The sequence below is a fragment of the Myzus persicae genome, unplaced genomic scaffold (assembly GCF_001856785.1).
Source record: "Myzus persicae strain clone G006 unplaced genomic scaffold, MPER_G0061.0, whole genome shotgun sequence".
Classification (NCBI taxonomy): domain Eukaryota; kingdom Metazoa; phylum Arthropoda; class Insecta; order Hemiptera; family Aphididae; genus Myzus; species Myzus persicae.
The window spans coordinates 156,524-172,207 of record NW_019103384.1 but is presented as its reverse complement, the minus strand read 5'-3'; the positions used below and the strand labels follow the sequence as shown (position 1 = coordinate 172,207).

Below are 15,684 nucleotides of genomic sequence, written 5' to 3'. Positions count from 1 at the left end.
TTCAATTCTGAAAACTTACTTACAATAACTTCCTTAAGTCTGCCAAGTTTATTTTCTTTATTTTGTTTAAAAAATATATACATATATTTATTAATTTAAAAACTTTTTATTTTATAAAAAGCAGTATGAATAGTATGATATTATTATCGTTAATTTTAAACAATGGTTACAAACATTTAAATAATAAAATTGTATTTTATTAATGTAATATGCTCGTTTATTTATTTAAAAATTACTAACATAGTTATTATATAATGTAATTATGAATATCCTCATATATTTTTATGAATACAATAATTGCATCATAATCATAATTTATTGGTAAAAAATATTTAAATTCAAAGTTTAGAATCATGTAACCATAATATTATATTGTATCATCCAATAACCTTGTTTTTGATGTCAAAAATATGTATTCTATAATATTATTTAAAATCATTAATATATATACCTATGTAAATTAATAGTATATACCTAAGTTTATATTACTATTTTTATACAAACTTGACTGTAAAAATTATCGATGGTGTCTTGAAATGTTGTGTTATAAGAATTTGTTATTCAAAGTTAGTTTTAATATTGAAATGAACTATTGTATGATCATCCTTAATTTTTATTTATTAGACTTTATGGTATAAAATAAAAAACAGTATCATACCACTCGACTAATACAAAAAGAAGTAATATTGCAAACAAAAATAATGGAAATCAAATGTTAATATTTTATACTGTCACTCAAATGTTGCAATAAAAGGTGTACCTATTTAAGTAATTAAATAATATACCTACTATATTATTATAATGCATACCTATATTTATTCAATATTTCAATAGTATTTAAATGTATATAAATATATTTTTATGTTAAAATTTTAAAATTATTATTATTTGTTTTGTTCAGTTGTATAGGTGAGAAGTTTTGACAAGCTAATAAAGCTATAACACAGTTGCAATAATTATCTTACTTATTTTATAGTTCATTCGATCTCTTGTGTAGTTGTGTATATCTCTATTTTATTCATACAATAGTCTATATAAGGTATTCGTAGTCTCCTCGTGTATGCGATATTAAAATATTAAATAATAATATAAAGAAGATAATTTTTCACTGGAACAATAATAATATTCTCTGGAAGTTGCGCTTAATCATTTACAGTCATATGTGCACAATCGTAAAAAATATATATAATGCGTTATTATTATTTTTTTTTTAATAATGTGTTAATATATAGCTGGTTTTAATTAAATTTTAATGCATAATATGTTGATACGTCCGAGTAGTAGGTGGTTCGAAAGAGCAGAAGTAATGGTGACGTGACTCAACGCACTAACATTAACCACACTTTTCAGTTTTGTTCTAAATAGTGTTTGTTTTGACAAAAAGTTTTTATTTCTCATTTGAACAATTTTTTCAAAATAGATATCTGTGATCATATAATATATTTTCTACATCATCGCCTTTTTAGTCAAAACAATATAAAAACACTCATAACTATATTTTATTCCTTGTTTCCACAACGATTGAACATTATTTAATACAAAGATCAGTTAACTAATTATAATTATGCACGTTTTTACCACACTTTTTTAAATTAACGTAATTATGGAGGGATATTCTTGTAAGATTACAATTTATGCATTTTTTGTATATATTTGTAATTATTACTATTTTATATATACAGTCATTTAATCACATTTAATGAAATCATTTATTTATAATAAAATATTTTAGTAGATTTTAGATTAGTCCTAAAATATTTAATGGGAGAAACTTTAAAAATACTTAAAATTGCATGTGATTCGTACAAGGATTCAATCAAAATATTAAAATTTATTATTTTCTGGGACTCGCAAAAAAAAACTGAGAAGTGGAACAAGTTGTATTCGTTATATATTCACATCTTTAAAATAATTACTATCGAGACGTCAATCATTATACAATTATTTAATTCAATTATTTTTAGTTCTATATTTCATTTGAGGTATGTATTTATACAGTTTAAACATTAAAAAGTAAAAAAATTAAAGTTGTTGGCTTGACATAATTCGGACATGTATTTTGAAATGAAAACTTTGGTGATTAATTATTGTATTTAAAAATATGTGTATAATTAAAATTTTTGTACCTATTTAAAATCTATTAATATAAATAAGTTTTAACAATAATAATTAATAAGTTTAAAAATTCTTATTTATTTATTCGTGTAATGATAATTATTAATAAAGCTTGTAAAAAACAGTGAAAAGTATTAACTCAAATAATACTGCATCAGATTTATTTTTATACAATACATACAATTTATAACATAAGCTAGTTTTTGAAACAATTTAATATAGAAATACTCTTTGAATTTTATGAAGTTCATGAAAAATTATTCATATGATAATGTAACGTCATCTTATCATATTTTACTTTTTTTGTTCAAAAATATATTACTTAGGTGAAAAAGTTTTTAAACCTAAAAATGTTCATTAAAATATTATTATGATTCGATTGACACTTTCAAAAAAGAAAAAAAAATTATTTAAAATACTGTGGTATCACAAATTATATAAAAAACTAGATGGTGCACTTCTGCATTTACAGGTAACCATGAACTCAAACCTAAATAATAAAATTAATATGTAATTAAATTAAATTTCGAAAACACCTTAATGCAGTAGGATTACATATGAGGAATAAACTATTGTTAAAAATCTTTACTTTAATTGTTGTATCATACGTATAAAGACAATGGTTAGGAATTTGGCGCGAATGCTAAATATCAGTGAAAAATCAATAATTTCTCATAAAAACTGTTTTACCTTATTATTAGTGGTGATAATGATTTAGGATAGGTTTTGATTTGCTTAAATTATTGAGAATTACATGGATTGAATAGGAATTGAACCATATACCTTATACTAATAGATGATGAATGTGTGTATCGTGTATGGAAAGCGGCAGAAGATAGAGGGAGCTTTTTGATTTCTCGATTACTTGTACGCACGGTAGTGCGGTACCGTGTGCATACTAGGTTTATATTTTATTGTCCATACCAAATTGACAGGTTAGGTACGCGAACGATATGTGTTCAATCTAAACCTGAGCTCCACAATAATTATTGTAAATATACACGCCTGTCGTCCAAAACAGCTTACATCACTGTGAGATGTTTACTGCAACTCGTAATGTTATTGCTATGCACATTTTACTCGTCTAGTAGTATTAAGCCTATGGCCAGGACCATCTGGTTTTATATTATAATCTGTGGTGATATGTTGTTTCTTAAACATGTTGTATAATATAATATTATTTTGGTTTACCAATTAAAGTTACGCTAGGTGAAAATTCGATTTTGTGAATATCACCGACAAAAAGTGAATGTTAAGCGAGTAAGTAAGCTTGGATAAAGTGAAACTTCTTTACAGAGGGTACGAAAAAAAAATTTATCGCCCGTCATGGTCAGTCACCGACGAATATAAGGTTTGTATTAGAATAAAATAAAAAAATAAAATCTTCAATTGAAATTAATTTATTAATTTTATTATATAAAGATAAGACAAAGATTATTATTTATTACCATAGAAACCATAGGCGTGACGTCTGACCGTGACGAATTAATTCTATTTTTTTCGTACCCTCTGTAAAGAAGGTTCACTTCAAAAATTGTATTCATTTTCAAGAAAACTGGACAACCAATAAATTCTCATTTAATATTTTTTACCAAATTATGAAAATTGCATTTAAATTAACACAATTCAAAACAGTTTCTTGGTGTAAGCAATGAGGTTTCCTTTACTGGTGAAGTATATTACGTCTAAACTTTAATAACGAAATGAAATACATCATTCAGATACCTATTCGCATAATATCATTAATATATAATTCACCAGCCTAATCAAGAACTAAAAATCTTATATTTTTTTTTTGTTTGTTAACACCGTATTTAATACGAATTAATTTACATGCATTTTGTGATTAGATACTTATTTAAGTTATAACATTTCGTGCCTATGAAATATTTCCACACAATACCTATGTAAACTTATTATTATTATTAATATTGCGTATTCTTTGACATTTTCGTGGGTTTTACCGGGGAAAAACCGGTCCCGGCCGACAATCGCAAGCGACCTACCACGGCCGTATTATTCTTGGCGGGCACTCGCCGCTCCGTCTCCCAAAGACGAACGACCGCAACCGCGGTATATAATACACGTCAACCCATTCGACAGTCACCGCCATCGTCGTCGGGCTCTTATATTATATAATATGAGCACACACGCACACACACACACACACACGCGCGCGCGCGCGCGCGCGCATTCATATCATACATGTATAATATGATAATAAGTCCCGAGGGTCGTTTGCGATTTGTCACGAATCAAAGTCGTCTCCACCACGGCGGCGGTGTCGCGCATACATAAATCACACTAATGCCACCTCGACGATGCATTGGTTCAGTGTGCGCGTACATACCCGCCGCCACCGCCGTTTTACCGCCATAGACTTTCTTTGACGGATCTACAACAAGTGTTGTGCGCTTAAGCACAGGTATACGCAGCTATTAATCAGGGACAGCCTATTGTGGGCATAATGTTCGGCTGACGGTTAACCTCGTTGGGGACGAGTGCATCATAAGCATTATTCACCGGGCCACCGAACGGAGGCGATATATCTCCGACGACTACCCCTACCTACCTACTATTATTATGCACGTAGATGTTATACTATATGTGTATTATAGGTCGGGTGTCGCCAGCACGCGTGTGCCATCCCCACCCCCGCGCCACCGTCACTCCGACGGTCGTGCGGAATAGATTTTTTTTTTGTTTTGTTCTCCAAACCGATCGTTTGACGTATTTTGTTTGTGGTTTTTTTTCTACGTCATTTAACAGAGCTTTTTTTAAATATGTTTTATAGGTGGCTTGGTTGCGGGTGGACACGCAGACCATACTAACCATCCACAACCACGTGATCACGAAAAACCACCGGATCGGTGTGTCGCACTCGGACCACAGGACGTGGCACATACACATCAAGGAGGTGAGAGAGTCGGACAAGGGATGGTATATGTGTCAGATAAATACTGACCCGATGAAAAGTCAACTGGGCTTCTTAGATATCGTCGGTGAGTAGTATACTATATCGCTTATTAACGTAGTGGTGTAATTGTAGCATAGGTTCAAATAAGGGACACATACTTCAATAGTCCCCCAAACATTATGTAATTTTTTTTTTAAGTTTATTCAATATTATTATAGTAGGAATTCAGCCCCCTTCCCCCAAAAATCGAACCTTACAGTTGCACATATGAATAGTACTCGGCGTGTATATTATGTGCAATATTATGTAGAATTATCAGAATTTTACGTGTCAGAGATTTATGTTTATATCTTATATGAGACAATTAGCGTATCGGAAAATTGTTATCACCCTATACTCAGTATAATGTAGTATTTGTGTTTCTTTTTACGGTTCCCGCGGCGATACCATGAGCATCGGGTATCGGGTAATACAACCGTTGCCGGAAAAACACCCGATGCCCATGTTATGTATACCTATAAAGAGCTTCGGTGGGCCCTGCTCAACTTTAGATATATATGCGTAAGTACGTATTTACAGCCAACGGTTTTTATTTACTACTCGTTTTCCGCAGTTACAAAATATACTTTCTAGTCTGAAATAATTTCGTTTCGCTTTTATTTCATCCAATATTACTCAGTTTTACAGTCGGGGGTTATATTATATTATGTTCTTTGCTTCCAAAGTTACGTATAAATAAACAACACATTTGAAAATAAATGATAGTGTATAGTAGTGTATAGTCACACGGAAAATGAAGAAACATTTTAGTAAAGTCCATTTAATTAACGAAAACTAAGCATTTATAATAATTTTAATTAAAATAAATATTTATATTTTATAACTCCACTGAACTTCCAAACCACAAATGCCACTTACAATTAAGGAATTCGATCTAAAATTGATGTATAGTGAAGTATTATATGTAAGACAAAAAAACCTTTAGTCAGAGATCAAAAAATCAATTGTTTTGGGTTTTTTTTTTTTGGAATGCTTTATTATATATTGTATTTGTTTAGATCAGTATCTTAAGTATTTGTAGACAATAACAACGCAATCACATCGTACAGATGTATCTACCTACTATTGTGCATAAACCTGATTTGTAATATATGATTATTTGACTTGTTAAGTATTTAAATATACATATTTTTTATTTAAAATACATTAAAAAAATATATTTATATAAATCACATCTATTTACATAAATTAGTGAATCGACTATGCCTCTATTTTACAGTATATTTCAAACATCATACAAAAAAGTAAAAATTTAAAAAAAGCTACTTAACGGCTAACACTTAAGAATTTTTAAATATTAATTTGGAATACATTTCAATAGTATTGTATTTAACAAGTTTTAAAATATCACCTCGTGCATAATCAATAATATAATATTTTATATTATTGTTTATATTCTATGTAAATAATATTTTTGGTTCGTTATTATTGTACACCTAGTTGTATTTATATTAAAATTAAGATTATCCAAAAAAGTGTTATCGGTATAGGTGTTCATTATAATATTTATACTATTGAATGAACAGTGATGGCTATGATATAGGATGATAAAGTGACTGTCGGTGTTCTAAAAATGACACTTGTTGTGAGGCAATCGTCGTGATTCGTCGGCGTAATTTATTATACGGTGATCGTCTCGGCATTCCATCGGTCGTCTCCAATGTTACCCTGTACAATGTATTTATGTATATATTATTATATTAACGTCTCATCGTCGGTGTGCATACGCTTAGTAATTAAAATTACTTCCGGTCTGCTTTCCGCCGACGCCGCCACCATTACTAAAGGGATGTAATATAATCATATAATATTATATACGATAATATTATTATAACACGGTCTCGTTTCTTCATCGCTATCGGAGCACACTTGTTGCCCCTCGCTCCCCATCTAAATATTGGTTGATAATTTTATATAACAATATTATGTATGTATATATATAACGTGTATATTACTATCATTTTTGGATTTTCGAATTTGCGATCGGAAATACCTATAGAGATTTCGACAACGGCGGTACGTATGGGATGCACCGAGTTCTATAGCAGCGGCAGTGGACCACGCTCACCATCCGTTTGCAAAGGACTTAAAAGCCAATCTGTGTCCCCTCACTCCCTCCTCTCACATAAACCGCATGCACCCTATCTCCACGTTGGTCCAATCCCACAATGTATATATAAATATGTGTGTGTGTGTGTGTGTGTGTGTGTGTGTGTGTGTGTGTGTGTTTGTGTGTGTATGAGTGTGTATATATACAACTGTATGAGCATCCTCTGCTAGGGGGGTCCACGAGCTTTTGACTTTGGCAAGGGTATATGCGTGCGTGTACCCGAGAGGGGTCTTATATTGGCTGCCGCCTATGCACACATATATACACTGTATATATTTACCTCCACCCGGTCACCGTTACCGTTTCACACACTTCGTACACCCACAACCACCTTCCCTATCACGATCCCACGCATCTACCCATCCCACCGCAAAACTGCCATCCGAGTATACAGTCCCCGTTAAATGGGTCAGAGGGCTCTTTGCGGAAAACCACAATGCCTCTCATTTGCATCTTATTGGGTGACTCAACGGTGTGTGTGTGTGTGTGTCTACAGTTGAACAGGACACAATAATATTATACATTGGTTAGGGGACGGGGAGGGATCGAGGAGTTCATCGAGAGTTTACGCACTGCAGCCGCGTGGCTTAATTACGACTTGTAACCCTCTCGCACACGCCAACGCACACACTTATACTCAAGAGGAGGTATCGTTTATTCATTTATAACGCTCCGTCGGCCCCGTCGCCGCCGTAGAGTGGACCTATACGGCAATACGGTCATTTATATTGTTACGTTTATCTACGTGTATGTGTGTGTGTGTGTGTGTGTGTGTGTGTAATGTTTGTTTTAATAGACTTGTCGTTTATATTTGTATGTTATAAGTACACTGTGATACAACATCGATACGGAATTCAATACGTTTTTAATAAAGAGAGACTGTCGACAGATCAATGCTACCGTTACACTGTACCTACCCATAAGGCCATAAAATAATTCATATAGTTTATTCACACTTCAAACAGACACTCGTTTTATTTCACACTCGAATTAAAATGTCTGGCAACGTGTCAAGGTCAAGCCTAAAGTCACAAATGTATACCTAATTTATAACTTAGTAGGTATAGTCTTTGATATGGTTATAATATGATACAAAATTTATCTTTGCTTTGTTTCTTATAAAAAAAAAAAAGATGATTATACTCAATGCTTCAATAACCAGATGCGTAATGCATGCATAACATATAGCTGACATTCTTTTCTCGTATTCTTTCTAGTGAACCATTTTTAAAAATTTATTTTAGACTAGTTTTCTTGGTTTTGTTGACTTTGATGACTAAAGTTCTTCAGTAAATTCAGTTATTTAAGCTATTATGTTTATTTATTTATTTATTTAGTCTTATATTACCCTACAATATTTCTTACGTCATCCATTTTATAAATATAATAATGTAACTGGAATTCAGCTGATAAATATGTATCGTGTTATACTATTTTAGTTTTTGTAATTAACAGCAATTTAAAAATACTGTTTACTGAGAAATGTATTTATACTTCGGGATCAAATTAAAGATACCACAATGTACACTATTCAATTCAATTACAATTCTATAACCAATTATCCTACATTTTAGTAAGGATCACATAATTGAAAGGAGCTATTATGATTTTATGTACATTGGTTTTCCTCTGATCACAATCGTTTAATGTTTGCATTTATACATTAAATTAGATTTTAAATAAAATATGTTTAAAAACCACGCTATTGATTTTATATGTAGTTATTATCATATTTCCATGAGAAAATTATTTGTAAATAAAGATAAAGAAAATTGAATCTTATAGAAAGTTTGAATTTCCATTAAATGCATAAGGTTTAAAATATACCTCAACAAGAGTTACGACTAATACAATAGTTCACAGTAAATATTATACCATTCAGTTTTCAATGTTCTAAAATTAATGATGGCATATCTTCAAATTTAAAACAATTACGATTCGAAATAAAATTGTATTTCATTTTCCATGAATAAAGATTATTTTATCTTTTGAATTTAAATTAAGAATATATTTTTTTCATAAGATCACTGATTTCTCCATGTTGAAAAAGGAAAAAATTGTTGAAAATACGAGGAAAATAAAAATCTTTCTCGTTTTATTAAAAGTCTGCTGAAAATATATGAGGCTAAAAGACAAAAGTCCATCATATTTATACTTTTATAATAATGTGAAATGTGAATACACACCGTAATATTAATCTTTTGAAATTTACACAACAATTAAGTTTTTACTGAAATGTATCATTCAACACAAATATTATTTATATTTATGTTCGGAAAATATGTACGTTTTATAATAATATATTATATCTTATTTATTTTACTTAAGAACTATTCCCATACCTACTATAAAATATATGGTATCGTGTTAAGTTGTAACCATTTTATTTTAAAAATGTTAAATTTATTTTAATTATTTATTATTAATTTGTAATTACTCACAATTTATAGCAATCCTATTAAAATGTATCATAAAAAAACAGTTTTATATCCAATGTTCTATATTGTTATATATACCAGAATTACTATATAAACATTTTTTTTTTTTAAATTATTCGTCCAATTATTTTAAGTTAAATAAAATAAGATACAATTTAAAGAAACAAGTTTTAACTGGTTTAAAATTGTGATTAACATTTTGCAGAATATAGCCTATAAAACTATAAAACTGACATTTATATTTTATTCATATAATTACAAAGACGTTCAATTTGAATGATGTATACTATTGAAAATCGCACAGAACTAGATACAAATAATAAAATTATACCTCAATAAGATTATGATGCATTATATAACTTGACTTCTGTAAGTTAAATTCGCCTAGATTATTAATTTTTAGGAAACTCGAACAGGTTAAGCAATCTATTAAATATTTATGGGACCTCCCAAAATTCAACGTGAAATATATTCTAACTTCGTTCTTATGGTCATAAAAAATCAGTTACTTACAAAACATTGTAAAACTAAACACAATTGATTTATTCGTGAAAAAAAGGGCATTTTAATAAAATAATTAAAAATATGTCTTTAACATAAATATGCCACTATATTGCCTATACGATACGCCGTGTAACATTTTAATACGGCTTTTAACTCATTGTGGTGCTGAATAAAAAAAAACCCATTCAATAATTTCATTGTTTTTTGAAAGATATGATAGGTATTTGATTTTAAAATATTAAAATATTTTTAAAAAAATTGTATTGCTTTGTTTTTTTTTTTTTTGGGGGGGGGGGAGAATAAATATAGTTAATCCATGTGAACGAATTAATTTTTTATATTCTGATATCTATCGTGGAAATCAAAATAAAATTGTTAGATATATATAAATCATTGTAAATTAATGAAAATTATAAAAATTTCTAAGTATTTATTGAGGTATAATTATTTTCATTTATGACAAATAAGTTTAAAAAAACACGTGAATATAATAAAGATACCCTATTGTTGAACAAATATAACGGTTGAAATATTGTCGACTTTATTTTATTTATATCGTATTCAATTAACGCACCCAAAAGACTTTTTTGATTCGAAAGTGAAAAGGATAAAGGTACAAAAAATAAAATATAAATAAAAATGAGAAAAAATAAATCGAAACAAAACCAACTGCAAGCACAAAGCCATATTGCTGGTAGTGGCTGTGGTGGCGGCGTTGGTGGAATCCAGTTTTGTAAGTAATCGGATAAAAAGTCCGTCGCGGTTTTATACATATTATATATATAATATAAATAAAAATCGAATTATACGCGCCACTGAAGGGGTTCTTGAGTGACAAGTTTGTGGGAGAAAGAAAAGTAAACGTTTGCCCGGTGGTTTTGGGATGGCGGTGTGTCGGGGAAGTAGAAAAAGGAAAAAAAAGTCGCCAAAGTCGATTTATCAGTTTGATACCGCCACCGTTGCTACGCTGGAGGGTTTATCATTATACACTCGCAACGAAACTTTTCCTCCACCCCTTGACACACAGACACACACACACACACCCTTCTCCACAGCGATGTGGTCTCTTCTAAAACAGCGTTGGGGGGCGATTACTATGCGGAGAGAGCGACAAAAGATTTAATGAATCATGAAGTTGGAAAAAAAGATATATAAACGGTTTCAATGGACCGTACGCACTTACACTATTCCGTCGGCGTTGAAGAGTAATAGCGGATTACAAAGTTGACTATTCCTCTCTCCGTCTTCATCGTATTCTATCCATATCTATAACTGTATATTGTATGTATATTGTATATACAAAATCAAGCTCCCTCCAGCTGTCCTTAAAGTAGCCGTTTTTGAAAAATTGAGTTCGCCTAACACGTGATACAGTGTCCAAACTAGGTATTCAGAGTGAAGCAATAAATATTTATCGAGTACACCTAATATGCATTTAGCATTAATGCTTTTTATAAGTTTTTTTAGTTTTTTCTTATCTCTTTCCATGAATACATTATTGGTCATTACGAGTAGTGGAAATATTTCGTTATTTAGACCCTTTAGGGATTGAAAATTGAGTCTGCAGTCGATGCAATTTTTCAATTTGTTCGATAGTTTCTCTGAAGTAAGGAGAAAAAATACTTTCGACCATTGACGACTTTTATAGAAATGTCAAGAAGCAAAGTTTTTCCTATAGATTCATTCGTAATCATTGTTTGGATGCGACAATTGCTTTTAAATTAAATATCTCGACACTCGCGGAAATATCCTACGGTCAAGTCACTCACGAATATCATATCAGTACTACAACTTTGCTTTATTTTTGTTCTTGGATTTGACGTTACTTTTTTCGTTAAAAAAAAAATCAATTTCATTTCTTTCAGTTCCTCCGGACATATTGGACTATCCGACGAGCACGGACATGAACGTCCGCGAAGGCAGCAACGTGTCGCTGAGATGTGCGGCTTCGGGATCACCTGCGCCCAATATCACGTGGCGTAAAGAAGGATCTGAGCTCATACTTCTGGAACACAGCCAACACGGTCTGTATCAATAATCTATGTATATAAACCTATATCATTTGTATAGCCATCTATTAAATAATAATAATAATACGTAATATTGTGCTTATGCATATGATAATGATGGTTCGATATAATACGCGGTATGCAACTATGTTTGTACAATATACATAATACCTACATTATAGGTACTTACCTATATAGAATGTTTAAAATCGTCGTAGTTAGCTCTCACAAACATCGTATATTATATAGATAATTGTTTATCATTATATGGTAAATGATTATGATTATAATGTATGGTTTAAGAGTACACGTTCATTGGAATACCTAGCGGATGCCAAAACGCTCTTAACTATTAACTAGTTTACTAAGTATTTATTGATATTGTGTGTCTTCGGGGTGATGTATGGTATAATATGACAAAGTACACAGCGTTCTACGTAAAATACTTCGTGTCATTTTCGGTAACACGTGATTAATATTTTACGCAATTCATATTTTTCCATATCTACCTATTTTCATGAGAACAATAATTTTTATTCAAATTAACAACAATACAGTGTATCAACAATATAATGTCATTCGATAAATCAAAAATCACATTCATTTTTATTTTGTATTTATTTATTGTTTTAATAATGAAATTGTTATCAAAAACATATTAACACAATACATTTGTATTTTTTGAGTGATCAATATAAATGTTAAATAATTTTATTAATATTTCCAAATTTCAAACACGAAAATTACGTAAATAATGAAATTATGTAATTAGGAAACGAAAGTTTAAATGTGCTTAACAGGTTTCAATTTGAATATATAATTAAAGTTCTTCATTTGTATCAAAAAATAGGCTATTTTATTCTCCCGACAGTTCAAACATAATCAAGTATAATGTACTTCAAAGAAGGGAGATGAACTAAAGAAAACGATTCGTTTAGCTCACATCTGCCAAATTTAGAAATACTCGAGAGGTATACCTTGACTTTTATGTTTTTTAGACATGATTACTTTTCCATCAAGTAATGCTAGTCAGAGTATTTTTCCAGTACTATTTCAAATTTACTGTTGACGAAATAAATGAACAAACAATTTATACATTTATATCATTCAATTTTCATAAAAAAAAAAATTAGGCAGTATATTAGTTATTACTAAAGCTTATTGTTACAATAAAATCACACATTCCAAAAGACATCAGAAACATATTATAACTGTATAACAATTTCTTTCTTTTTATATTGTGCTGCAAAGAAGTGTAAACAATAATCTAATGGATGATCAAAAATAATTGCTTTTAGATAAATGTCAGCTTAGTGTTCTTACAACTAAGAAGTATTTTGTAAATTTCTAATTTGTTACAAAACTTAATAGTGTTTTTTTTTTTTTGACAAATTTAAGCTTTGTTCATGTAGGAACAATTATAATCATACGAAATTGGAATAATATTAACTGAGCTAAAAATAATCTCATGTTTAAAAAATGTATTTGGGCAAATAAAATTCAAGCATCTGTTAAGAGTATAATGCAAAATTCGTGTAGTGAGTATACTATAATTACAATTTAAGACCAACACAAACAATGGTATCCATCCACATTCCAACTGCCCATCAATCTGATCGACCGACCCACATAATAATTGTTGATCCGATGACCCGTGAATCTATTCATTGAACTTACATATTTACTCATGATTATAATTCATTACTAATGCAGATTGTTTGGTATAATTACTGTGTTCGATGATGTAAGTATAGGCTTGGCATTAATAACTAGTTAGTCTACAGTTTGTGGTCCTATTGTCGTAGAACACAGGCTAACCTTTTCTATACTTGACTTCACACAAAGTATTAAAACGGGTACTCATCAATTTATAGCTACGGTGGTCTAATCTTTAAGGGCACTTTAAGCATAACTAATTGCCATTTATACTCAGAATTCAAAACGTGTACCGATAACTTATTAATTAATCTACCTGCAATCATATTATAGTACCTAATTGTTTGTTTTTAATAATTCATTTGTCAGTATACCTAGTATAATATAAAAATAGTAGAAACTATTTTAAGAATAATTTTTCCAAATTTAATAGAAATGTGCAATCACATTTAATGTATATCAATATGTTAATAAAGCATACAAATAATTGTTAATCATCTATAAATGGACAGTCAAATTTTCTTAATGTATTACAATAATATATTTTTAACTAAAGAATTCCAGACAGGATCATTAATATGGTATGTATTGTAACAAAATAGTCCTACCTACGTTAAGTGTTCGATCAATAATTTTACTATTAGAATATTATACAGAAAATATTAAATTTAGAAATTGATGTAACAGTTATTTTAGAACAATATTTTTTTTTTTAATAAAATATTAGGTACGGTTAATTTATTAGACTATGTACATCGATGTAGGAAAATAAAATAAAAAAAACTTATTTTTAAATATTTAAAATCAATAAATAATAACTGTACAATATTGTACCCAGTTTAAAGTTTAAATGAATTTTTTGAACCATAAAATAATTATTAATTCATCATTTATGTAAATATCAACATTATTTAGCAACGTTAACGAAACAATTAATCCATCTTTACTTAGTTTGATAGTTCTATGACATAAATATTTGAAGAGCCTTCAGAATTTGTCAAACATTTTACTTCATCAGCAACAATAATGATAGTTTGCACGAACACTCATATTTCTCAACACTAAATCAACTGTCTAATGCACGATGTACTAGAATATAGTGAAAAGTAATTAAAATCAAATAGATACGCATATAAACACAAGAAAGCGTGACTAGTACACAAAACTTGTACATCAAATTAACGGCTAAACAAGTTATGTTTACATTTTACATAGCGTCAAGACTTTGCTGAGTGTTTGAATTTGTGTCCGTATGTTTTTATTGGTTGTTTGTTTTTGTAATATACGAGTAAACACTTATTGTTTTAGAATAGATTTAAAAAGAATTGATCAACTGGAGTAAAAATTTAAAAATCGTAATTTAAAAATAAAATCTTTTACTGAAAGACTGCAAAAGTGCAAATCAAACATTTTTGCTAAGAATATGATGGATGCATAAGTCTTTTTATGGTGAGTTATATATGTATTTAATTTTGGGTTGCATGACTTTATATCTATTTGATTTGGATCAGAAAATGTTAAACAATGGTGTATTTTATTTAATACTATTATCACAATCTGGAATTCATCTTTATCTCCGGCTTTATCTATCCTGTAATATATCAAATTTTAAGCTTTACATATATGTACAAACGCTGAAATCACGACACTGATAGTAGTTATACAATTGATACTCCTCAGTTAAAGTACTAAAATAGTGAAGAATAGCAACAATGATTATTAACTATTAAAACAATGTTATGTTTGATAGTTTTCTTGAATACTAAAAGCATTCGCCAAAATAATAATACTTAAAAGACAGTTTAATAGCAGTGTTGTGGATAAATGATTATTACTGGACAACTATCATTGTAACAACGGTGCATGTTAAATTGC

At 29.6% G+C, this 15,684-nt stretch overlaps 1 protein-coding gene across 1 annotated transcript in view; it reads left to right on the top strand.

Annotated features, from left to right (window-relative positions):
- LOC111034399 (neurotrimin-like) overlaps positions 1–15,684 on the top strand; it is a 174,485-nt gene that overhangs the window by 96,536 nt on the left and 62,265 nt on the right. Inside the window, exons 3-4 of the mRNA XM_022315618.1 lie at positions 4,910–5,117; positions 12,010–12,168. Of these exons, the coding sequence (XP_022171310.1) occupies positions 4,910–5,117; positions 12,010–12,168 (367 nt within the window). The remainder of the gene's footprint in view (positions 1–4,909; positions 5,118–12,009; positions 12,169–15,684) is intronic.